At 37.4% G+C, this 27,683-nt stretch overlaps 1 protein-coding gene across 23 annotated transcripts in view; it reads left to right on the forward strand.

Annotated features, from left to right (window-relative positions):
• Dlg2 (discs large MAGUK scaffold protein 2) overlaps positions 1-27,683 on the forward strand; it is a 1,883,913-nt gene that overhangs the window by 1,355,025 nt on the left and 501,205 nt on the right. For all 23 annotated transcript variants that reach the window (XM_029535332.1, XM_029535281.1, XM_029535286.1 and 20 more), the window contains one exon: positions 15,588-15,757. In XM_029535332.1, the coding sequence (XP_029391192.1) occupies positions 15,588-15,757 (170 nt within the window). The remainder of the gene's footprint in view (positions 1-15,587; positions 15,758-27,683) is intronic.

A 27,683-nucleotide genomic window follows, 5' to 3' on the forward strand; every position in this document is an offset into this window, starting at 1 on the left:
AAACCATCTGACAGATGACAAGCAAACACATGCTTGAATCGAGACACCCCCCCATGGTACCCCAAATATGTCCATTCTTGTCATCTTAAAGACCTCATTTATCATTTAATTCTATTATAGCTTACATCTCTAAAATTAGCCTTTCTTCAATCANTCTGTGGATATTCANATGTCTTGTAACTGTTATTTTCAGAAAAGGTACCAGTAGCTTACATCTTAACTTACTCACTGTCTCAGGCTCATGAGCCAAGCCTATGAGAAGACCAGTTTGCAATAGTCTCTCTAGGTNTTTGTTTATTTTTTTCATAACCTCTCTACCTTGCCAAATTCTAGTCTTAACCCTTTACTGTATGCCACCCAAGAATAATATAGAATACATTTCTCCCAATATAACTGGTGCAGTAGTTTTGGCCAAAGCAGGTAAAATGTTTATCTCTCATCTTTGTCCATATTGCATCACTCTTCTCCTGAGCCCTAGTCTCTTATGCTCTGCTCCCCCTTATCACCCCTTTCTGCGTCTCCACTTTAATCTCCATAAACCTATTTGTCTTCGACCCTAAAAAAAAAAATCCCAAGTATGCTCCATTTTTGCATGTTTAAAAATGGCACCATTTAAATCATAAATTAAGTATTAGTATGGGATTTCAATTTCTGGCCTTCTGTAAATTGTGAAACCCCATTTTTCTCTACTTCATCACTTTTTCACATACCTCCAGTGGACTCTATCTACTGAGGCTGTAAGGCAGTGCTCACAATTTGAAATCAGAATGAAACGATCTTATTGGTTTTTTTTTTTTCCTCCTTGAACTTATGTTTCTCTTCTACATTTTCTCAGTGTTTTAGCCTGGTCTATTTTAATGCTAGACGTTCTGGTCCATGCCCAGGGAGTTATATGAGACACAACTACATGTATAAATAAAGTGCTGTGTTTTCCCAGATATTCTGATTAGAAAACTTTAAATATTTAAACATTTCTTTAAGACTAAAATATTCTGATTATTACTAATATGCATTTGATAAAATTACTTCAATATATTCTATAATATACCTGTAATTCTAAAACAATGAAAATGTAAATATAGTTGGGATTTTTGTTTTCAATGGACAAATACAACCACATCTACCCAACTTTTCTACTTAAAAGTGCAGCTTTATCTAAGTAGTATATTTCTAGATATGCATGTAAGAGAAGATTTGTTTGGCATATTTCATAAATGGAAAAATGCTAAGTAGTCAGAAGTCAGTATCAGAGACCACCATATGGGTCACAGGGGTGCTAGAAAAAAAATCTGTCACTTTAATTGTAGATTTCTTTTATCTTCTGGAAGCTTTTCTACATTACTGCCCTTATGTATGCAGACTCTTTTACTAAGTAATTCCACAAAATTTCTCATTATAGTATCCTCTGTTCTTTTATGCTCAAAAATGAAGTTTCATGGACAGTTACAATGTCATGCCAAAAAAAAAAAAAAAGTCTGAGTCACTGACAACTATGGGTTGGTTTGTACTTCAGAAGAGAAAATTATGAATTTCAATGATCTGAGTACCTGAAAGTAACATGATCTTTGTAGGCAAGGGTGTCCTTCCCCATGCATTATCCTCATGCCCTCTCTGGATTTTTGTCTGTAGCTGAAGGGTAATGTAAGGGACCAAGCATATATTTGTAAGGAGAGCTCTAACTTGCTGTTATGAAATCATAAAATGTCACCAGTAATTTCAAAGTATGTCATGAGTTTTCACCACAAAATTAATTTGAATTTATGTTATGAAATGTGATTGAGCTTACGGAGAAATGGGGAGATTGGAAATTATAAAATCACATAAACAATAATAGCTGATATTTAAAGCTTGGGAAAGGTTCAAAAATAGCCTTGTTAATCATGTCCCCTTGAAAGTTAGTAGCTTCAGGCAATTGAGCTCTATCTGCTGTATAGGGAACTGCTCACAACCTTTGCCAAAATCAAATAATTCCAGTAATTATAGGTTTGAAGTTAAGAAAGTCTTTGAGCCACAGCTATCAGAACTGAAATTTGGGCATCACAATGATATACACTTCATTGCAGTCAAGTCTAATATAATATTTTCTAACTGTTAATTCATTCATGCTCTCATTCAAATATTCTGTTATTTGACTTTCAATTGAGCAACAACTATAGACTTAGCCTTATGTTCTATGGATGAAATAACTAACAAGATAATGTTCCTTCTCTAAAAACATTGCAATTTCATCTGTTGTATAGAAAACAAACAAGTATATATAATATGTATACATTATAAATTATTATAAATAAACTTATATGATTATTACATGATTTTCCCTATATTATTATCAGGTAAAAATTCATTAGTTATTTGATGTTGAATAATGCCATATCGTGTTAGAGAATATGTAATTGTTAAATATAACATTTAGATTATTCTGTGCATAGATGTTAATGACAAAATATAACTTTTTGTTTCTAATATATTTGATGTGAGGGAAATACACAAGTCATATATTCTCTACAGCCAACAGGAAAGTAGACCATGATGAGTGCCTGGTGGCTACTTGGCATGACGGGATTGTGTTAGGGATGGGTAACACTGTCTGCATTAGGTTTCTGTTGATGCGACCAAATTCTTGACATAAAAATGGTAGGATGGAAGGATGTATTTTGGCTCATGCATTCAGACGGTTCCATTCATCAGAGCCAGGAAGGGCTTGCTGAGGAGGACCCACATCATACTAATCCAGGAATGAAGCAAAAAAGGAATGTTTGCACTTAGCTGTTTGTCTTTCTGCCCCCGTCTTAAACCATTCAAGCCCTTAGTCCATGAATAGTAACATGTAGATGATATTCAGAGTGGATCTTGTTCCCTCGGGTGATTTTTCTATTCCTCAATCACCTAGGTGGTCCTAACTCCATTCCAACCCATAACAAAGACTAATGTTCACACCATATGTTTTAAATATGGAAGTAGGACTCCTGTCTTCATGTAGGTGATTCTAGGAGAACATGCAGAAGAACATGATTTCAGGGAGATTAGAGGTACTGAAGATGGAAAGAAAGCACTGGATAAATGCTTTATCTGGATCAATGCAACTGGTGGATATGAGCAGTAAAGGAAAGACAGACTAAGAAAAAGTGGGTGGATAGTGGTACCTTGTTATCTGAGGAGCTATGAAAATTGGAGACAGGGCTTCTTTTCTCATAAAACCAGCATCTGAGTGATGGACTTGGAACATGATATACGCAACAAAATAAGTATACAAGTATTGCATGTGTTCTTGAACAGTACAAAGCATAATTATGTCTTTAATTTACTCACCATAGCATTTAGCATATGGTTTTAAGAATTCTTAAAGATGCTTTAACACTCATCATAAATATTCTAACTATCTTAGAGACCACTGAAATTACTTACATTCAAATATGTATTTGCATTTGCACTTATCAAAGTACAAAGTTTTTGGCTTATAAGATTTGTATTCTTCCTAAGTCAGTGTGTATTAGTGAACATCTCCTACATTCCTAGTAAATAATGAACATCAAAAAAGGGAGCATGTTTGTAAGCAGTCTTCTGCATTGTATCCTTGAATTCTTATTCTAGTCTCTTATGTCTCTGAAAATAGAATGTCAAGGATTAAAATAATCAGTCAAATAAGAAACAAAACTCTGAAATTAATACCTAAGTTCTAAAGATGAAAAGACATTCTTAAACTTCAGTTGGTTTTATGTGCAAGAGAATATAGTCTCCTCCATCCCCATGCTACGGTATGACCTTAGGTGTATCTCCATATTCTGTGAGTCAGTGGCCAGTATTCTTATACCCAACACTGTTTTCTCATACTATGTATCCTGCAGTATGTAGTAGATGTTCAGTGCTTGTTGGCTGAATGTGAATGTCTGCAGTGATAATTGAGATTTATTGCTAGTGGTTCTTTGTTTTTGTTGATACCTTGCTTTCTCACTGGAGTTTTTCCTGGGATGAAAATATGACTGAATAATTCCGTGTATCTTCGGGGGGAATAAATTGGAGTTCATTCTTTTTAACACAAGAGAGGATGGACTGATAAGAGAAGAGAGCATCCTCCTGGCATAGCTTGGGAAGGTGAATATCTCTGTAGCAAAAATGTCATTGACTAACTACCATACTTCTAAATCTATGCAGTTTTCAAGCCTATGATCTGTGCTGACTCTATTCCAGGCACCACTGGGGTTGCTAAACATTCAAAGGCAAACAAGATACAGTTTCTTCTGAGTGATTCACTGTGTATAAATAGAAATTGTAAAAAATAAAATAAAAACCATATTCCCTTTCCTCACCTCCCACATGCCATCAAATGACATATGTAGTAGATCATAATAAGCTCCATTCTCTGTCCCTTCTTCCTACCCTGTCAATGCCAGAGGTCCACTGGGAGTGTGTCGGGGTCACGCATGCTCATAGGATAGCGCATGCTTTCATCTACCCTCCCTTCATACCTTCTCCCTCTCCTCAAGAAGGGCATGGATGCGAGCCTCTTATAAAACAACAATCTAACTAGAAGCATAGCCATCACTTCAGTTCAAATTCTTATCAAGCCTTGCAGGCCTTCCAGACTTGACTGTGTTGCCCATCCAAACAGCTGCTAAGCTAGTCCAGGAGCTGTGTTCCCTGCCTGCTCACCTCATGGCCCTCCATCTCTGCTACCTTAGACACTCCAAGAGGTTTTCTTAAATCTTCTTACAACAAGTTTTCTCTCAGTGTGTTCTCACTGTGCTGCAGCACTTACATGAAATTTTAGTAGCTTGATTTTTCAAATTATACTGTTAAACTATAAAGCACCCTCAGAGTGTGCATCGGTGTTGAAAAGGTTGTGCAGGACTCAACAGACTATTGAAGCCTAGGGGTAGCCTAGCTGGTCAAAGAAACGCTTACACGATGAATGTGTGTGAAGTCACACGTAACAAGAGACAGGACTGGAGAGGTAAACAACAATCACACTGTTGAAAGGCTTGTGTGATCATGAAGGTTCAGAAAGTGTGCTGGCAGATTCAGTCTTTATTCCACAGATCCCTACGAACTTTGCTGCCAATACACTATAGAAAGCCTTTCTGTGGGTTAGAAAAAGACCCTTTGCAGCTGCGGCACTAAAGCTTGAGAAGAAAGGGCATTGGGCACATTCTCCTCTGTTTGCCATGGGCTCTGCTGACTTGTTGGCAGCCTGCTGACCCTGGTTCTCTCTGAACTCTCTGAGAGCAGCAGATAAGAGCTTCCAGCAAGTCTTGCTCTTATTCCACTTTCTTCTCTGATGCAGAAATCATGGAAACTGTGCCTTTTCTGTAACTTATAAGCAATAATAAATTATGTTGTGTGGCTCCTGAGCAAGATTTAATTTGCAAATAGAGCTTGACTTAAAATTGTTAATTGCTGAACATCTTCCATAGGCAACTGGAAATAATCAAACACTATTAAATATAGGATAAAACAATCAGGCTTCATCTCAGAAACATGATTCTGACAATAGGTTAGAAAAAGGTATGTGCTGGCTAGTTTATACCGACGACACAAACTAGGGTCAACTGAGAGGGCTATAGGCAAGAGGGTAGGGCATTTTCTTAATTAGTGATAGACTGGAGGGGGACAGCCCTTGTGTGTGAAGATATCCCTGTGCAGATTGTTCTGGGTTCTATGACAAAGCAGGCTGAACAAGCCAAGGAGAGCAAGCCAGTAAGCAGGCATCAATTCCAGCCACCAGGTTCCCGCCCTGCTTGAGTTCTTGTTCTGCCTTCCTTCAATGATGGACTGACCTCAAGGTTGTAAGTGTAAGCCAAGTAAGACCTTTCCTCCCCAGTTTGTTTTTAGTAACAATGTTTCATCATAGCAAGAGAAAGTATAACTAACAAAGGATTATAAGAGACTATCCTGGAGGCGAGATGGGTTGTGATAAGATTTTCTAAAATCTAGGTTGTTGACAATCTAGGTGGAATACATAGGGAAGAGGATCTAAAACTCCCCCTCTCTCTGTCTCTCTCTCTCTTCCTGTCTTTCTGTCTCTGTCTCTCTCTGTCTCTCTGTCTCTGTCTCTCTGTCTCTGTCTCTGTGTGTGTGTGTGTGTGTGTGTGTGTGTGTGTGTGTGTGTGTTACAGATTAGATGTATGTCAAAGAAAAAAGGAGACACCCACTTCTCCCATGCATCTCTGGTATTAGAATAATTTACCTTTGTGAAGATGAAAAATGAAGTAGTAAGTTCACCATTTGATGTGTACTGTTGACTTCCAATATAGATAAATGCAAGGCTGAGATGATCTTAAGTTTTTATCTCAAAAAACAGCAGAGGTAGAACAGAATTTTAAAATCGTTGAAGTCAATGTGAAGACACAAAGGAAAGTATTCTAGCTGAATAGTGGAAACCCCAGGATTAGAATTCCTGTGTGATTTATAAACTTAATGTTCATCCTATGTTACTTTATTTCTTATATACTTCAGCTTCTCAAAGCATTTATCACATTTATCATGAAGCAGAAGTGAATGTAAATGAAAAGGTGTGTCATTATGAATCCCATATGTCTGGTGTAACATCCATGTCTAGAGTCAGAAAATATTTGAATAGAGGGAAATTAAGGAGTAAATCTAATGTCTCAAGACATATTTCATAAAGTGTGATTAATTTATGGTGTGGTAGGTCTTGTAGACTACCCAACCATCTTACAGCTCTGGATGAGTCCCCCCACCACAATTTTCTTTATTTTTACTCCACCCATTGTGAGCAACAAGAAATTCAGTGATTCAGAAATATTGCCTGAGGCCATGGAGTATGAACTTGCCTTCGAATGGAGCCAGATTTATCTAGATATTTGGAAGAGAGAAAGAAATACAAAATAAAATATAGTGGCATGCTTAGAGAACAGTACAAGAGGAATGAGTTCAAATGTAGGTATCATAAATGATGTTGACTTCTTAAATAAAAGCTGTTTGTCAGATAAATAAATATAATCAAAAAAACATAAATGAGTCTTTATTTTATATGTGTTAAGGAAGTCTTGAGGAATGGGGGGGGGGGCCACGGGGTGAGCAGAATCATTGTCAAGTTTGATTTGGGAAAGGGACCTACCTTTGTCTCAGGGTGGAGTATAGAACAGCTTGTTAGCCTGGCACCAGAAAAGCCAGGTAGGAAGTTGTGGTGTAGCTAAATCCAGATGGAAAGAACAGCAGCCCATCTCATGACAGTTGATGTGTGATCCTTCTGTCCACAGACAGAACACTATAGTAGGCAGAATCAGCAGTGTCCCGTCCTGTGGTTCTCTCCCTTTGAAATTCCCACTCGATGCCCATTTCTCTTTGTTATACTCATTAAGCTGCCTGGCTTGAGATTTGTTACTGGCAGCTCTGCTTCTCCAGGAACAAGCCAAAAGACCAATCACTTGTGCTGAAATAGCAAGTTCTTCCCCCATTGTGGAAAGCTGCGAGGTTTCCCAGATGGCAGCCGCAGAGACGCCTGCAAGCATTTTATATAATGGAAATGCAGTGGCAAATGGGGAGGAATAGGACATGCTCTGTAGAAGATGGCGTGTATGCATAATAAATGCAGTTACCCTTACCCAGGGTTAGAGAGGAGAGCAGAGCCCTATGGATAAGATGGAGGACAAAGTGGCTCTTGGTGAATGCTTAACTGGCTAATGCTGAAGAAAAGGAGTGAAAAAGGAGTCTAGGACATGCCAGAACGTGGTTTGCATCTGCACAGCTTCTTACAGTTTGTCACTGTAGTCTCCTGGACCAGGTTCCCTTTGAGATTTGTTCCAAATAGTGAGAAGTTGCAAAACAAGCTGAGCAGTTGCATAATCAGAACTCAAGAATTTTATCATAATTGTTTAGTCTTTGTTAGATTGAGAACTTTTATTCATTTTGGAATCGGCATGAGCAAAGCAGATTGCACCTTCAAAACCTAGAGTATGCCCAGGACAACCAGGTTCACTAAGAATCTGAGGATTTGAATCTTGTTCTACTTTGCAAGGAACTGCAGCAGGCAGGGAATATAATTCATGTTATGGTGCGCATTTATATCCATGGTTCTAGGTTCCATCTCTTAGATTCTTCTACCTACCCAAATAAAGACCTCCAGTAGATCCCAACAACTTGGGGCCTATTAAAGTCTTCAAGTGACTAGGAACCACTGATTTTCATTTTGTTGTTGGGCTCAACGTTAATGCTTTTCAGTATGTTCTTTGACTCTACTGATGTTCACCTGGGATTAGGTCTCAAATATATCATTAATTTGTTTTGAGATGGTGTGTAATAATGTAGCCGTAGCTGGTGTAGACCTTGCTATGTAGAGCAGGCTGGCTGCAAACTCATGGAGATCCACTCTCTTCTGGCTCCTGAATGTTGGAATTAAAGGTGTATGCCAACACACCCTGCCCATGTAATTATTTTTAATAAACCACAAATGTGTGGATGGTGTATTTCATGAGCTTTGAGAATACATACATGTAGCTTACATTGTTTTTTTTCTCCGTTAATTAATTTATTTATTCACTTTACATCCCCTTTACTGGACCCACTACTTCCACTGCCCCCCCCCCACCCCGTCCTTCCCTTCATTCCCCTGTTGGGAACAGAAAAGAAGGCCTGGAGGAAGGGGAGGGAAAGGCCATGTCCGGCCAGAGTTCTTCCTATGCTTTGGGCAGGCAGACATGGGAGGGCTGCCAGACACTTTCCACTCGGCCGCAGGTGGGCATCTAAGCCACTGACCCCACTTGACAGGGAATGGACAAGGGACAGCCCCCGACCGGGGACCCCAAGGCGATACCCTGTAGCTCCGGGGTTATGGGAGAGAGGGATGAGGGAAGAGGTTCACAACATTGACCAGAGTGCACAGCGGAACTTGATGGAGCAGAGACTCTCTATGGTTTAAGGACTTTATTATAGAAACGCAGGGGGAAAGAGAGAAGGAAGAGAGAAGGGAGAGAGAGAGAGAGAGAGAGAGAGAAAGATAGAGAGAGAGAGAGTTAGTGGGGGAGGGGAGGGAAGAGAAGAAGACAAAGAGAAAGGAAAGAGGAGAGAGGAGTGAGGGAGGTGAAAGGTAAGAGAACAAAGGAGTGAGAAAGTGAAGTAGGGGCCTAACTGCCCCTTTTATGGTCTTTACTGTTGCTAGGTAACTAGGGAGGAGTTTAGCCTGAAGGTCAGAAGCTTGGGCCATTGCCTACATGACTACTGACCATGCTTCTCTTGTGGGGTCTGTGGGGGAGGTAACTTAGGCAGGGGCCAGAGTTCCAGGAGCATGAAGGAACGCCTACCGTGTCAATAAGGTGAATTATGACCATTGGGGTTCAGACTTCAGATTGACTGGAGACCAGCCTGTCTGTGCAGAGCCCAATGTCCCACATTCCTCCATACCCTTTCTAACTCTGAGAAAGGGCAGGGCTCCCTCTGAGTACCAACTTACCATGGTACCTCAAGTCACTGGAGGACTAAGTCCACCCTCTACCACTGAGGACAAACAAGGCAGCATAGCTAGGGAAACAGTATCTACAGGCAGGTAACAGTCCAGGTAAGCCCCTGCTTTGGTTTTGGGGGGACCTGTGTAAAGACCAACCTGTACATCTGCTACACATGTACAGGGGACTTAGGTTCAGCCAGTACTTGCCCTTTGGTTGGTTGGTGGTTCAGTCTCTGGGAGGCCCCAGTTTCCAGATTTGTTGACTCTGTCTTCTTGTGAAGTCCCTATCCCCTCCAGGTTCCTCAATTCTCCCCCAACTCTTCCACAACACTTCCTGAGCTCCATCTAATGTTTGGCTGTGGGTCTCTGCATCTGTTTCAGTCAGCTGCTGGCTTACTATTACATCTTTAAGCTTTAGTTACTTAAGGTATTATTAAAAGAAGATAACCATATATAACTTTCAGTTTCCTAGACTGATTAAAATATACAGTGTATAGGCTACTTCCAACTATGTGATAGACATGCTTTTTAACCAACCAAATACAATAGTTTGGACTAATGTATGCTTTTATGCCCAGTATCTTAGTGAAATGTTAAGATCAAATGAACACAAATAATTTTATTGCATGTCCCAAACTGTACAGAATAACCTAATGCTTTAAAAAAGCAAATTTAATGTGAATAACAATTTTTGTTTATGTGAAATTTCAAATTTAGCTAAGTGCCTTTTATTTTTATTTGTTGAGACTGGTAAGTCTATTCGTATTTTGTAGGGAAAACCTAACAGAGAAACACTGAACAAAATCAATTGGGCCAAAGATGATTTCTCAAAAGATACTATAACAATAAAATAAAAGTTAAGAGCAGGCCAACATAGTAGGACTTGCCTTTAATGCCAGCACTCTGTAGTCAGACAGGTGGATGTCTGTGAGTTTGAGGTCAGCCTGGTCTACAAAGTGAATTTCCTCTTATCAGGCACTATGTTAATTATTCCTATTGCATTTTATCCATGCAGCAGATTTAATATCTCCATTTTCAGATGTAGATATTTCAGCTTTGAGATATTGGATGAGTTCCTTAAAGAAACAGCTCCTAAGTTTTAGAGTTCAGAGGAGAGCTCAGATATATATGGAAAAGGCACATACAACTTGCTTGTAATTTATCTGAATATTACATGCCTATCATATAAGTTATGGAAGGAACATAAAAAATATGTTTTAAAATATACATAATCTCTTTTCTCAAGAAAAATAAGAACCATAGGTTAGCATTATTCTTTCTTTCTAGTACTTCTTTGTATACTAAACAGCAATATTTGCAACTTTTAATGTATATTACGCTTCAGGAAACATATAAACTAATATTCTTAATATTTATATATATTTACATATAGTCACATAAAAATCTTATTTTAAGAGTAAAGCATATGTTGATATTTATGGGAGAAAAAACTATATTTTACATGATATTTTAAAATATATTCTCAATGGAGAACCATTAATTCCTTAAATATTAATAATGAGTGATTTCTTATCATGTGAGAGGTTATTTCATTAATACAAAGATCACATGTGGTTCTGTAGACAGATGTTAGTGATTATATAAATTTTTGTTTCTAATATATTCAGTTGAAGGAAATATATCAGAATTGCAAAAGGAAATTCCAGGGAACTATTAAAATCATTTTTTAAAAAAAAAAAAACTGGGTGGCCAATTCTGTTCCACAAGATGAAATTGCTCCAGGCAAAACCATAGCCTCATATCGGAAACAGCAAATACTGAGTGAAACAGTCAATTCCAGCAGTACAGTGATGAGAAAGTCTGTATGTAAATGTCTTCCTTACACAGTGGCTCAGAGGTACGAGAGGATGGACTTTATGCTAGGATGATGCATGACTTTAACTGAAAGCTAATGATACATTTATGTGCCTTAAAATGAAGGGGTGACCTTACTCACAAAGGTTATCTTCAGTTAGAGTAAACAAATTAATTTTAAATAGCTGTGGCCCTCTGGCCAGATTCTATTTCAAGTAACTGGAGTGGGGGTGGGATTGAATGTCCTAGTTCTCTGGCTTGACATTCTCTCTCTTTAAGAATTTCAATGTTTTGAAGAATCTCATCGTCAACTTCTTTTTTGTATTATAACATAATGCAAACAACTCTAAATTCTTTGTATCGGCACAGATAAAGGTAAAACCAGTTAGAAATCATGTCTCTGTCCTCACCAAGAGTGAGTGACCTTACCATTGATATCCTTCTATTTATAAAATGGAGATCAATACTTCATGAACTGAAGTGAGAAAATTGAGTGAGGAGATTGGACTAATAGAGTACACAGTTGATATCTATTATCTCACCAAGCACGAATGAGACCATTACCACAATTTTGAGCCAAATTTGAAGCAAGCTTTAATTAAATACTGGCCAGGATGGTGGACTGTGGCCAGATCCATTTTTGGGTTCCCAGAAAATGGCAATAAGCCACCTTTTGCTGAGGCTTGAAAATAAGGCTAATTATTTCCAACCAAGTCCAATCAGGGGGAAGCATACATCCCGGCATATTTTCTGCCCACTTGTTTCTTGCTGATGCATTTCCTGCCTATGTACCTACTGCTGTAGAGGAATTCTAATCCAGGGATATGGCTGCTCAGGGAAGGGGTAACATGTAAAGACCTCAAGGTCTAGGTTATTCAGCTGGAATGCAAAAACAGCTAGATTATATTATGATCTGGCCTGAATACAGAAATGTCCTTAATACACACCTTAAATCCCAGAAAATGACATCTAGCTGAGGGGCAGACAATGTGACCAATCAAAGAAAGGTTTGACATAATGAGTCAGGGAAAGGATATGCCAAATTCTCACGAGAACAGGCAGGAAAGAGAGGCTACTTAAAGACCAGTGGAGGATAGAAAGGCAGTCCATTTCGGTTAAGTTTAGAGAGGTCAGTTCTGTGCAGTTCTGTTGAGTGCCGTCGAGCTCAGAGCAGCGAAGTTGAATGTGGAGTCAATCAGTTTGTAGAGCTCACAGATGCAGTCTTTCCAAGCAAAGCAATTCAGTCAGAAACGGAGAGAAACCAGATTGAATCAGTCAGCTTGGAAAGGAGTTTGAGCCTCAAGAATTGAGTTGAACCCATCAGACAGAGTTCAGAAAGAGCTGAAAAGCTTGAGCTTATTAAGCAGTAAGCCTCCTGAAGGACAATTACATCTGGCGAACAAAAGATACTTTTTTTACATCCCACCTACTTGTGGTCAAACACATCATGTGCAGTTGTGTCAAGCAAACTTGTTGTTTGGGGGAGTAAAAACATGTGGCTTATTATCTTCCTAAACAATAGCTTCCAGCAAAAAAAAACTTATCAGAAAGTGTCTGTCCTTTATCAAGGGGCTTACAGGTTAGAGGCATTTTTGTTCTAATGATCTTTCAGGCACAGAAATTAAAATTTGAATTTAACTTTGGCTCTGGCATACCCTAATGAAAAATTTAAATTCCTACTATGTTCACTTTTAAACAAATCATTTAGTAACTTTCATACCTCCAGTGTTATACATATGTACACCATTAACTGTGTACTGACTCCTCTCCCCAACCACAGCTAATCTTCCTCTTTTCTTGTGGGAGTATGCTATCCAAAGAAATGAGGTGTCTTTACTATGCAGCTGGACTCAAACCCAGACCTCTTTGTCAGTCTTGCATTCTATGTACTATGTTAATGCTACCTACTTCAACTATATATTTAGGAACCACCATATGAGTTAGACTGTGTTTGTTTATACTTGTAACTGCAAAAAATTCCACTATACACAAAAGGAAATAATTAGTAGAGTTTGAATGAGATGTAGCCTCTAATTTTTTTCTACTGCTCATTTCTATGAAAAGTAGTGGTCACGCTGTGATTAGTATTCTGAACACGGGGTGATGACAAACTAAGCTTTTTTATAATCATGAGATGGCAAAATTACCCACTCTCAAAGGACCAGCTGCTCTATGGAGGCTGGCATCCCTGATACATGCCTACATTCTCAAAACTATTTTAATTAGTAGCTTTCTGCATTTTTGTTGTTGTTGTTATTGTGAGAAAGGAAATGTATGTGTAAACCTATTAAAGCCATTCCATCTGTTCTGATAAAATAGCATCACTGTTTCTTAGTGAAACCTTCAATTTCAGAAATTTAAGGCTGCTGTGTGTTCTTATAAAGGCGATGGTTTTGAAATATGGCTTCTTAAAGAGAAATATAAAGAATTATTGAAAAAATATACTTAAAAACCATCCCCATGCATTTATACATTTATATAATATGTCCATGATAGATTTGTATGTTGACTAAATAGGCATAGTATACATGAAATAGCACATTGCTCTATATATGCACGTATGTATATATATATATATATATATTAATTCATTATTAATTAATTGATTCATATATTAATGTAAAAGCTTGGGGGAATCCAGACATATCTAGATACTAGAGTACTTGTCAAGCATACATGAAGATGTAGGCTTATCTACCAAGTATTATAAAAATAAATAAATAGAAAAAGAAAAACGGTAGGTAGAAGATTAATGGTGATGATCATCATGGTGATGATGAATAAAGATGGTAGATAGACAACAGGTATATTGACAGATAATTAATAGACTTGAGAACAAATCCAATCTCTGCTCAAACTATCAATAGCTCTAATAAAAGGCTTCCACAATGGACCTGAGTGTTACTCTACAAAGCTATTAAAAATTCATTGTTAGGAATACCATACATTAATACATATGACACTATCAACACACTTATTAGAAGTTTATTATATGCTTGGATCTATGGAAAGATTTATATGTATATTGTCTAGTTTATTCTTCCCTAAATCCTTCATAGTAGATATTACTATTATTAATGTATGTGAAGGCTTAGAGAGGTTGAGAAAATTACCCATACTTGTAAACATAGAAGAAGAAAATCCAACAATTGAAATTAAATTGTTGTTTTTACATATTCAACAAATACTTGCTAAATGATGTATCTCTTTGACAAAACTGGACATTGGAAGGGAAGCAGGGATTAGAGGTTGGGTAAGGTATTAGCCACACTCACCACTTCTAGCCACTTTAAGGGGAAGGGATTCAAACACAACAGAGAGGGTAGGAGAATGTTAAGCTTGAGGTTGTGAAAAGTCACCTAGAGATGAGGTGCACTGACTTCTACCAGGAGGTAGCAGAGAAGATGTAAACTGTGTGTGCTCGATAGACTTATCTGAGTATATAATGATGGAGGGAAGAAAGGGCCAGGCAAGAACTGTCCCTCATTTTTGATTTGGAGCAACAGATAAACTGAGATGGGTAAGATTCAAATAAATGGGCATAGTGAAGAAATCTTTCTAGCCTGAAACCCATGCTCCTAGCCATGATTTGTGTTATCACTAATAATTACCATAAAAATAAATCAACTAGAAGTCAAATAGGCCCTTCCTGTGTGGATACAGCAACAAAGTACTACATAATTCTTAGTTTTAAAAGTAAATGTCATGGACAAGATTATCTGAGGATCTTGTCAACTTTGATTAAGTCTAAGCTTCAAAATTTATAATATTGTGAGATGAATTCCAGGCAAAATATATTTAAAGATAATTTTCCAACAAGCTTAACACATTGAGATGACTGTTTTACATGTTTTTCTACTTTCTACATAGTTTCTACTTCCTTCATTTCTCAGAGTTTCTACAATTATTGCATAACACTTATATCTAGTGATTTAAGAATTTTGCAAAGTTAAGTGATAAAATTACATCTGTTATGTCTATATAGTCTGCCATAATATGTTCTGAAAAGCTTTTAGATCATAACTTTCAGTCCAACCAGCTAAGACAGTAAAAATAATTAGATCATTGACAGCTATCTTAAAATGCATGTTCTTCTAACTACGCTGTATGCTACTCAATCATAATTTGAACTAGCATAGTAGAGTCTAAAATGGAAACTGGCTAGCCTTGTGATCAGTGTGTGGAATGTTGTACAGTCCAGGAGTATGCATTTGACACAGTTTCTCAGACTGTAAATAAGGAACCTTCCAAATTTGAACATTTTCAGATCTCTCACGCTCTTGCCCCCTTGCTAATGTACACAGTTATAATGAATTCCTCTCTTCAGGCTCCTGTCTACTGCTCAACCTTGCCTCTTCATCCCTTGCAGAGTCAACGATTGCATCTTGCGGGTGAACGAAGTTGATGTGTCAGAGGTTTCCCACAGTAAAGCCGTGGAAGCCCTCAAGGAAGCCGGCTCTATTGTGCGGCTGTACGTGCGTCGAAGGCGACCCATATTGGAGACTGTTGTGGAAATCAAACTTTTTAAAGGCCCAAAAGGTAATAAAAGACTTATGCTGAGAAACAAATGTCAAAATTGGTCTAAAATTGACTCTGTAGTCTCTCTATAAAGGCCTTTAATTCTCCGACCTTCATTGCCCAGTGGCAGCTTTGATAGTCTGTGTTTTTGTATCACTATTATGTGTTATAGCCAATAAGTGTTGCATTGGTTTTAACACAGACAAAATAAATTAAGCTTGGTTTTTTTGTTTGTTTGTTTGTTTGGTTGGTTGGTTGGTTGGTTGGTTGGTTTATGTCCACAGATATCTAGGGACTCTTGTGTGTGCCTCAAGGACCTGGGTGAACACTGAGATCGAATCCTCATAGTAATCTCACTCACAACACTGGCATCATGACTCAAATGGTATTCGGATGCTTCGGAAACCTTTAAAAATTAGTTTAACACAATTAAAATTTTTGTTTATATAATTTTTTTGAGACAGGGTTTCTTTGTTCAGCTTCAGCTCTCCTGAATCTAACTCTATAGACAAGGCCAGCCTCAAACTCATGGGGATCCTGCTGCATCTGCCTCCCAAGTGCTGGGATCGAAGGCATGCCCACTATTGCCTGGACTCACAATTAAATGTTTTAGATTACTGAGTAATCATTATACCCTTATAATATATTTTCCTTATAATCTATTTAATGTCTAATACTAAGTATGTGTTTAAAAAAGAAAAAAGGCCTTTTTAAGTATTAAAATGGATAGTATTAAGTACCATTTACCATCAACATAACCAGACAAACTCATTAGAATACTACTAGTTCAGCCATTTACTAGTGGAATTACCTTCATTAAATCCTTGGACTTAATGTGACCAAATATGTTTAAAGGAGCTTGTATATAATAGGGAGAAGCATAAACTAAAAGTCAGTGTGGGAACAGGGACCAGGAAGTAGGGGGAAAGGGGAGATGGAGCCCATGAAGATGCCCAAGATGCAGAATCCGAAGACCAGCATCAAAGTGCAGACCTAACTTTATTGTTTATTAAATAAGCTTATATTATGGCTTTTTAGACAGTTAGAGTATGTTTATGTATTCAATAGCAAATCTGACCCACCTGCCCATGAGCCTGTAAGGGATGGTCCAATCCCCTGGAGAGATTTCAATAAAGACAGAGGAAACAGTCACCATCCCGGTCTGGGGGTGGGGTGGGGTGGGGTGGGGTGGGGTGGGGTGAGAGTGGGGCTTTGTGTTGTCTCACCTGTGTGTGGAGAGATGTCAGATCATACACTATATACAGTAGATCAGGACTCTTCAAGGAATTGCAGGAGCTCTCCATCCTACCAGGTTTATCTCCAACATCCCCCACAGGTCAGAGCACGTAGGTTGAACCCCACCACTGCCCTTCACTTGTTCTCAGACTGGCTAGAAAAATTTCCCATCCTTGGCCTTGATTTTCTCACCTACAGACCACAAGTAAAAACAAGGCTTGTTCTCTGAGATATTATGCTGATTCTCTGAGACAGTTCACATACCTGAATTAAATCCTGGTGCAAACTGACCACTCAGGAAATATTAGCTATGCATGTAGGCTATTTGAAGTAAATTTTTTACTAAATATGGTAATGGGTTTTTAGTAATGTAATGAAAATGCTTAGAGATCCCTCATGAATTTAGTGCAGGCACATTAGAATTCAAGTGTGAATGAAGGTCTACCCTATCCATTTACTAAAATCACACTGACAGTTTGCTTTTAAAAGCCAAACAAATGGAACATAGATTTTTTTCTATTAAAAATATATACTCTATATAAATAATATGTGTCTATTTATACAACTCAGCTACAGCAATTATTCATCATTTCCCTAAGCAAAGGCTAATTTAAGCCCTCAGGAAAATATTGCCATTCTTTTGCTGGCTTCCTGCTCTGAGTCACTAGATGACCTCCAGCTGCTTCGGCAAAACACTGAAAGGCTGTAGGGAGCTGATGACCCAACCTCCATAATTTTACCAGGAACATATTTGTTGGTTCTTTACTTTGACAGCAGGCCTTCTCCAGCTCTTTTACTTCATGCTGAACTATTCTCTTCTTTGAGCCTGAGGTAGGGCAATAAGGTCTTATGACATGGAGGAAGGTACTCAAAAGCAAGAGCTGATTAACCCAGTATGCAGGCAGTAACTCAAAGAACATACATAATATATGGGGAAGATCTCCTGAACCAAGGAAATCCTAGGGACAAATTTCCGTACTGAAAGCTGGTTCTATAGAGCCTGTGGACAAATGTGCTGAGTCAGTTACTTTTTTTTTTATACTGGATCATTTTGTATAGGTCTGATTTGTTTCTCTATATCAATGGGGCCTGACTTCTGCAGGGGTCACATATCAGATGTTTACATTATGATTCATACTAATAGCAAAATTATAGTTATGAAGTAGCAATGAAATGATTTTATGGTTGTCGTCAGGACAAAATGAGGAACTGTACTAAGAAGGTTGAGCACCACTGGTCTATACATAGCCTATTGGTTTCTAAGGAAAGAAAGTGTTCCAGTTGTGTGAACTCCAGATGTTTCTCCCTATGCTTGAAACTCATGAAGTATAGAATTAGAGTAACTTATATAATTAAAGTCTATTTTAAATCTAAAAAAATATAGATTTCTTTACTCACATATTATAATTTTTAATTTTAGAATTACAGTATCCCTGAAAAACATTTCCACCATGATAAACTTGAATCAGAGAAGCTCTAATCCGTTAAGAAGGATGAAGATAAATTTCTTTCCTCAAAAAATTCTAATCAAAAAATGCATCTAAAGTCAACATAGTTAATGATTTTGCAACACAAAATGACATTGACTTTAAGATGGAGCTGAGCCATGATTTTAATTGGGATTGGGTTATAGTGGGGTGGAGTGGCAGTGTGATTCATCTTAGCTGGAAGAGTCAGAACACTTCAGAGAACTGGAAACATTCCACTCTTCTGTGTGCATACCCTTCCCTATCTGGTCCACTTTGACCACATAGTTGTCACATGGTACGCATCAGTATTCTAACCAGGTAGATGTATTCAGCTGTCTATTTAACATATGGCTGTCTTGTTATACAGACACCTGGTCCTTCAATATTTCAACAAATACTTATTAAATATTTGCTGTGTACATGATACCGGTAGACAGGGATTCACAAAGAGAAAAGGTGAATCTTGTTCCCAAGAAAGTTATAGTCAGGTAAGGAAAACATCTGTTATATAAACTTGGAAAAGTAATAAGGCATGTGAGACATTGAGAGTGAACAGATTAGGTAATATGCCAAGGGAGACAAAGGCTGTTCCTGAGTTATAAATTAAAATAACCATGTAGCAAGATAGGTACAGATAAAAGCATGGCAGCCCAAGTATAGAGAAGATCTTCATATTGTTTGGTATTCAAGTAGACATGAGAGTATTCAAGAGTGACATGAGACCATATGGCTGAGGTAAATAGATCATGCTTTGCTGACTTCATAATATTTAAAAGTTTGGAGTTACATAAATGCAAGGGGGTAAAAATTCAAAGCAAAGGATAAATATGTTAAGATCCACCATCTTTGTCAACTCATTCTGGCTTATGAAAAAAAAAAAAAAAAAAAGACAAATTGAAAGACAAGAACGAAAGCCAAACTCAGTTAATATAACTCGGAGTAAAGACTGGTGAAAATGGAGTTTTGCTCTGCGTGGAAACTGTGTTAAGTACACACAGTCAAATATAGCTAATTGGTTAGAATAGTAATGCTTGGCATTGAACATCTCTATGGTCAAACTGGACCAGATAAGAAACTGCAGGCACATGGGATATGACATGTTCTCTGCAATGTTTTGACTCTTCTAGCTATGATGTATCACTCAGTCCCCCTCCACCCCCCCCCCATCTATTGCTAAACTATGTGAGGTTCTGCAGATGAGGCCCAGTTTTCTAAATGGGGTCCCATCTGTCAAATGAGGAAGGCTACAGAGAAAGCTCTGAGGAAATGTGATTAGCAATTTCCTTGGGAACTTCTTAGAAGCCCATTGTGTATTTCTAATGAAAAGTAAAAATGCTTCTCTCACCATGTAAAATTTGCTTTACCTTGTGGTTAGCAATTTAGCCATTGAAGGCATCTGGGGTGTCTATGTAATGTCAGTCAGTTGAGAAAAATATAGGTAATCCTATGTAGAAAGTATTAATTAATCAGGTCTATTTAAGTTTCCAAGAAATCAAAATTTAAAGAAAGAATCTGAATGTGTAAGGGGTATTTCAAGGAAAGAAATTTATAGTGAAAGTTCTCTAGTGGATTTCCCAGAAAGCTCCCAGAATTCCTCTTAGTCTAAAGCAACCAAAGAAATCTGTCATTAAACACACATCAAAATCACAGTTCACTGTGGCCCAACTTAAACAAACTTCTCCATGAGAAGTTAGGTAGCACAGTTTTGTCATATTGGATTACCATGCATATGACTAATAGTCTTTGAGAACAACCCCTAGAGTCCATAACCTCCCCTTTTTTTCTTCGTTTTTTTTTATTTAATTTTATTTTTTAATTATTCACTTGACATCCTGCTCACTGCCCCTCTCCCTTTCACCTCCTCCCACAAACCTTCCCCCATCCCTCCCCTCTTTCCTCTGAGCAGGTAGGATTCCCTCTGGCTATCCTCCCCTACATGGCACTTCAAGTCTCTATGAGGCTTGGAGCTTCCTCTCCCATTGAGACCAGAAAAGACAACCCAGCTAGTAGAATATATCCCTAGTATAGGTAACTTCCCCATTCCAGTTGTTTGGGACCCACATGAAGACCAAGCTGCACATCTGCTACATATGAACAGAGAGGCCTAGGTCCAACCCATGTATGTTCTTGGTTGGTGGTTCAGACTCTGAGAGCACCAAGGGACCAGGTGAGTTGACTCAGTTGGTCTTCCTATGGAGTTCCTATCCCCTTTGAGGACCACAATCTTTCCCTCTATTCTTCCATAAGAGTTCCCAAGCTCCATCATCCACTATTTGGTTGTGGGTGTCTGTATCATACTGAGTCAGCTCCTGGGTGGAGCCTCTCAGAAGACAACATGCTCCTGTCTGTATGGCTCAGAAGTACAGGGTCTAATGGAAGTGGAGGAGGGGTAACCCCTCCCCTTTCTTAATCCTTCACTACCCCTAAATTTTCCCCTTTGCTCTTTTAGACAGTTTTGCAGATGCATGAAGTCATATATACTTATATATAAAAGTAGAATGATAAAGCTGTGACACATAACAGGTCTGTTTTCAGGTTTCCAGGAATTTAATGATTCTTGTTAATTAGTCTTGCGGGAGAATTTCTTAAGGCTTAGTCAGAAAATTGAATTTTTTTCAGGATAAGAATTTAAAAATTCTTAGTAATATTTGTAATAGTTCATTGCTACCATAATTGGCTGAAAGTTGAACAAAGGAAACCATCAGTGAGCTCACTTATGTGTTTCTAAGGTAACCCCCATGGTATTTCACATGTTCTAATTCTCAGTTCTTTGGCAACAATATTTGTTAATTGAAGATTATTTGTTTAATATTCCCCAATTTCAAACAAAGCCTATATATTTATCTTCTGCAAGTAACCACATGTGTCACATGTGTGAGCAAAACCATGTGTAATATACATTGTATGAATGTTTTTTGCAACTATGTTTTCTGTCTAGTGCTATACATATTCATTTATATCTAAACTTAGGTTAAAAACTGCCTTGTGACTCTATGACTTATAAACATGTTCATATATATATATATATATATATATATATATATATATATATATGTTTTGTATTTTTCTTTTCGTATGCTTAATATATGGAAATATATTCCTAAATATATTGAACGCGAACAGCACGAAGCCTCCTTTACACCAATTTCTATTTACAGTAATGGTGTNTATATATATATATATATATATATATATATATATATATATATCCTTTGGTTTTGTATTTCCGTATGCTTAATATATGGAAATATATTCCTAAATATATTGAACGCGAACAGCACGAAGCCTCCTTTACACCAATTTCTATTTACAGTAATGGTGTATCTGTCTTCCAAAGTCAAAAACTCAAAGTCAATTTATTTTGACTCCCTTTGCTTTGCTATGTTTATTAAATCATCCACCATAGCAAAGCAATTTACTACATAACCACTCTTATATAGTCCACTCTTTAAAATCTCTGCCACCATTATTATAAAGTTCTTCTTCTCTGACCTAGTACTACAATGGACTCCTTGCCAATCCCTTTATGTCTGCATGCTTCTCCTTGGCCAGCTTTCTGAAAACCCACTGCTTTATTAATGGTTCCTTCTTACTCAGAAATGTCCAATGGCTCTTTATCGTCTCTAGGTAAGAATCTGAATTTCTCACTACAATATCCCATGACTTCTGTGATCTGCCTCTTCTTCAGCCATAGATATTGGTTTTAATAACCATACTGTGTTATTATCCCCTTCTTGTATCTTCTGACCTTCTGACTCTGAGCCTTTGCTCTTCCATTAACCACCTTTGTGGAATGCCTTCTTTTCCCGTTTTGACCACTGTCTGCATACTCTCCCCAAGAATCACTTCAGTGCTGTCTCTCCAGAAGGCCATAGATAATATTCCTAATCACAAGCAGTATTCTTGTAAAAGGACTTTATTCTTTCCTTTTCTGTCCATCCTTTTGTTGCCAGGCTTCCCAACAGCCCATAATATATAAGAAAGACAGGTCCCAACAATGCAAATTGGGGTGCTAAGCAAGCTGCTAACTCTAACAATTAAAAAGTTAGCTCAGTAGTTTTATGACCACTTCCCTAGCCTAGACTGTATTGGTAAAATTTAGTAAAGCCTTTCACTGAAAATAAAACACATGTAGAATTTGTGCACAAAATTGGGGTTGTAACCAGTAGGAACCAAGATACAAATGGGACAGGAGTCAAGACTAGAACTTAAGTGTGGCAAAAAGAACAGCCTGAGATGCAAGGCTATGGAGAAACCCCTCAAGAGGAAAGAGCCCTCTTTCTGACATTCTGCTATGCAGGCAACAGTCATCTGGACAACAGATTGACTCAAAACAAAATTTGAAAGCTCTCCCATGCTGCCTGCTAGTGCAATGGGTCCAAAACGAATTTCTACGCTGAACAGGATTGTACTTAGTTAAAATGTTCATTGTGTTCTTTTAGAAAAGATTTGTCATCAAGCCTAGTTAAATATCAACTGTGCATGCAAACAGGGCATGTATAACAGACACAGAACTTACTGGATATTCAACAATAATATGTTTTACCAGCTTTTCCATTTTACATAACAATTCTTTGTTGTTGTTGTTGTTGTTGTTGTTGTTGTTGTTGTTGTTGTTGTTGTTGTTGTTCTTCTTCTTCTTCTTCTTCTTCTTCTTCTTCTTCTTCTTCTTCTTCTTCTTCTTCTTCTTCTTCTTCTTCTTCTTCCTCTTCTTCTTCTTCTTCTTCTCTATTCTGGCTGTTCTCTCTGTGTCTACTTTCTTTCTCTCTGATACGAACATAGCTAAAATGACTTATCCCAACACAGAAACAGAGAGAAATTTCTCATTTTGCAAATTGGTTATCCTTACAGCTTGATTTTTATTAGATATTTTCTTTATTTACATTTCAAGTGTTATCCACTTTCCTAGTTTTCCCTTCAAAAACCCCCTATCTCTTTCCCCCTCCCCCTGCTCCCCAACCCACCCACTCCCTCTTCCCAGCCCTAGCAGTCCCCTATATTGGGGCATATAATCTTCACAGGGCCAAGGGCCTCTCCTCTCATTGATGACTGACTAGGCCATCCTCTGCTAGAATCATGAGTCCAACCATGTGTATTCTTTGATTGGTGGTTTAGTCCCAGGGAGCTCTGGAGATACTCGTTAGTTCATATTGTTGTTCCTCCTGTGGGGCTACAAACCCCTTCAGCTCCTTGGGTCCTTTCTCTGGCTCCTTCATTGAGGACCCTGTGCTTCATCTAATGGATGGCTGTGAGCATCCAGTTCTCTGTTTGTCAGGCACTGGCAGAGCCTCTCAGGAGACCAACAGTTCTGGTTTCAGCACCTAGTACATGTATCACGAATAAAGATTTTAATTGAAAATTAAATGGATTCTCATTAATCCTTGCACAGAGATCATATGCACTGTTATTCTCCTTCTCTAACATCATGTAGCTCCTCCAGAAATATTATCTAACAAGCTGGACTGACCACCACTTAATCTCAATATTGAGGCTAAAAGAGTTGGGAGTTCTCCATGATTCAGTGATTTAAGAGCAGTTTACCACACCACCAAAGGGAACCAAGCACAAGGTTTTATGTGCTGGTTTGGTTGCTGGGATCCACCATTTATTACATGAAAAGATACCATAGTTCTTTCTGTTTCTTGCCATGGGGTAAATTAAAAGGTACATTGATCTTTTAATGTCTTTGTAAATGGGTTTTTGACTGCAGGGCCCCATTTACCTTGTCAAAATTGTCTTCAGGCTCTGAGTTCCAAGTGGGAGGTAGACGTGTTTTTCTGTGAAAGACCATTCTGAACAATAACTTGACTGTTAGTAAGCATAAATGGCAATTTTAACTTTGGCATGAGGCCTCAAAGCACTGTATTTTTTCCTTAATGTTATTTCTTTCAATGCTTTTGAGTTAAAATTATTCCCTTGCTAATAAGGGGATCTGCTTAAGTGTATATACAATGAAAACTTTTACTGGGATTAAATACAGGGAATATGAAACAAAAGGCCAAACTATGTGTTAAGCCAGGAAAACGTTTTTCTCAGAAATAAATTTGGGTAAATTGTCACTTTCCACCCCCAAACAAAGCATTTTCTTCCTAGTTGAGGAATTGAGGACACGTGATAAATTGCTGATACTTAGCCATCTCCTGGAAGTGCACTGTTAATTTCTGATAACTTTCAGATCTAAGATATATGCTTCCAAAACTAAAGACTTTCTCTAAACTAATGTTTGATCTCATATCATTAAAAGATCTGGAAACAAGCTCTTTCCTGAGAACTCAGAACAAGTGGTTTTCATGTGAAGATGAAAGTACAAATATTGCTGTTATAATCCCCACTGTTCCATGCATTCTAGCATTAAGAGCAAGAGAGTCATTTGATTGCATTTGCAAATTTCATTTAGAAATTAAGGGCTTATGTTGCCCCTCTCGTTCTGCCTATGGGGATAACCCCACCACCATCTTTCCCTCATGTTACTTATATGCTATTTAAAGCTAAGCCCATATGATCATTGACTCTGTGAACAAAAAAAAATTTAAACAAAACTATTTTAACATTTAAAATGGAAAATATTAAAATGCAATATTCACAACAAAGGTTGTTTTTTTATTTGAAGTTTTATGACTAACACATCAATTCTTTAGGTGACTGTGAATATTAACAAAGTCAAATGCTTCCCTTAGAGCATGTTTTAAAAGAAAAGATGTTGCCATGGGAAACACTACAACTAAATTTCTCCAGTCCTGAATTATTTTCACTAATATTCTTGTTGCCACTCATAGATAGAAGAGATTTACAGTTTAAATTTGTATGTTACATAATTATCAAATGTGTCCATTAGGGCATCTGTGCTTGAGTATCCATGCCCAAAAGATAGATGCTCTTTACTTAATACTTATATACAGAAAATAATCAAATATTCCCTCAATACGTATTTTATTTCAAAACCACCTGCTACATTTATTAGCTCATAAAGCTCTAAATGCTAAATCAAATTAGAATATGGACATTGTTTATAAAGACAATTGTAGCTAAATATTAGAATTTATCTTATCCAGAAAGCTTAACTGGATATATGTAATGGAACTGTTCTCAATACAGGTGAGGAAAATGAATTTAAATCTTTTTTTTGTTTAGAAAATACTATGTATGGGTCATCTACTTATGAGATGCCACAAAATGTCTAAGGAAAGGTAAAACCTTGCACACACACAAAAAAAGGATTGCATTAGGCAAAGGGGGGTATCAGTAAGTACTGGAAGGGGAGTTATTGAGGTAGAGGGGGGTCTGGAAAGGGTGGTTCCATGCCAGAAACTGCTCTTCTTAAAAGGCTGGGGGGGGGGGCAGATTGCAAGCTCTAGGCCGGCCTAATATACTACAAATATAGACGTGTTTGTAAAATTAGGGAGGAAAAGAAAATTCAAAATGGTACTAGAAACAAGGGATGTTTTTCTAGGTAAACCATAGAAGTGTGTGTGTGTGTGTGTGTGTGTGTGTGTGTGTGTGTGTGTTGTGTGAGCAAAGAATCTATTTACAATATTAGAAAGAAAAGAATGAAGCTAAAAACAGAAATTGTTAAGTTGGACAATATTAAAATGAGGTCCTTTTGTTTACTAAAAATAGCATTAACAGTGAGAAATAAAGCCACAGAGTAAATAATCCCAGTACACCTATCATACATTCGTATGAGGTTAAATATTAAACAAATCAGAGAGTTGAACAGTTATATTGTAAAATACTATTTACATGAATCAGATTGCTCACCATAAAAACCAATGGTAATGATGACACTTGAGGCCTTGTGAAGGGGCCTGTTCCTGAGACACAACAGAAGCCAGTAGTAGAGTTGAAAATTCTCAACCATCTTGAAGAACAATACTAAACTATCTTCAGCTTCGTTAATGCTTTAGCCTGTGGTTTACCATATCTGCATCAAAAAAATCTGTCCTATAGCATGCCTGGATGGAAAATGACAGCAGATTTCACCAATGTTTACAGTAGGAAAAACAGCCTAAGAAGAAAATGATGACTAAAAGAATTTCGAAATATCTGTGTGATAGTCTGTCTAGCTCTAAGAATGAATGTCTGAGATTAATGTATTGGATGAATACTTTAACTGAATGAAATAAATGTACAGTAATGGAACAGAAGCAATGTAAGTCATTAACTTCTATTCAGTACATTGTGGTGGCAATTTGCATAATCTTTAATGACTTATGTAAAAGCAAATAAATGTAAACAAAATACTTGTTTATGCATAGAATGCACCTAGAAGTGTAGTTGCTAGCACTGATCACTCCAGAGAGGGAACAATGTGCAAAGCAAACTTATTTTTTTACTACATAAATAAGCTTTATACCTTGAGATTTTCTAATTACATACACATGTGCATATTCATATATCTTATTCTAAAAGCTAATTCTTAAAGAAAATATACAAGGATTTAAAACAAGACCACTAAAACAGCTGTCCATCATTCACCTCTGTGAGGCTCTATAGTCTAGCCTCAATACCTAAGAATAAATGATATGTCACTGAAAGAAAATAGATTGATAATAGTAATACCAATAAAACAGAATGTATAGTAAAACATCAAAATTTCATCATTTTCTGCTGATACAAATTTGAAAACTGTAGTCAACAATGAAAACATAATCAGTCATATGGAGTGAATGAGCACTAACACTTATAAAACTAAAAATGTAAAAAGTTGAAATAAGTGTTTTACATACACACAAACATATACATACATACACACACATATATGATGTATGTTTAGGAAAAGAAGTGTTACATGGATTTAACTAATTTCACTCAGCAAACACCTACTATATTACATTTAGGTATGTATAGATAGATGCCCTCAGCAGCCGGGAAAGTTACTGAGGACAGGAAACACAGAGGCACCACCCTCTCTTGTAACTGTGAGTATTTAAGTGTATAAGCTTTCAGTGACGCTTTTCCATAATTTTTCAAATTTAAATCAGTATTCTATGTAAACATCCTGAACTGTTAACTAAAGATGATCAATGTGTTGCAGTTCTTCTAGGCATTCAAATTGAAGTCTTCCATTATGAATTCTCTCTTCAGGAACTTTCAGTGATTTTCTTCTTTGGCATACCTTTCTCTGGCAGGTGTTTCCTCTTTGATTTGATGATTGTTTGATGCAGCAGTGTGCAGAGAGAGCTACTACAGAAAAGTTACCTTACAATAAAATGCACGTGATTTTTCAGAGTATCTTTCCCCAA

This window comes from Mus pahari, chromosome 1 (assembly GCF_900095145.1).
Source record: "Mus pahari chromosome 1, PAHARI_EIJ_v1.1, whole genome shotgun sequence".
NCBI lineage: Eukaryota > Metazoa > Chordata > Mammalia > Rodentia > Muridae > Mus > Mus pahari.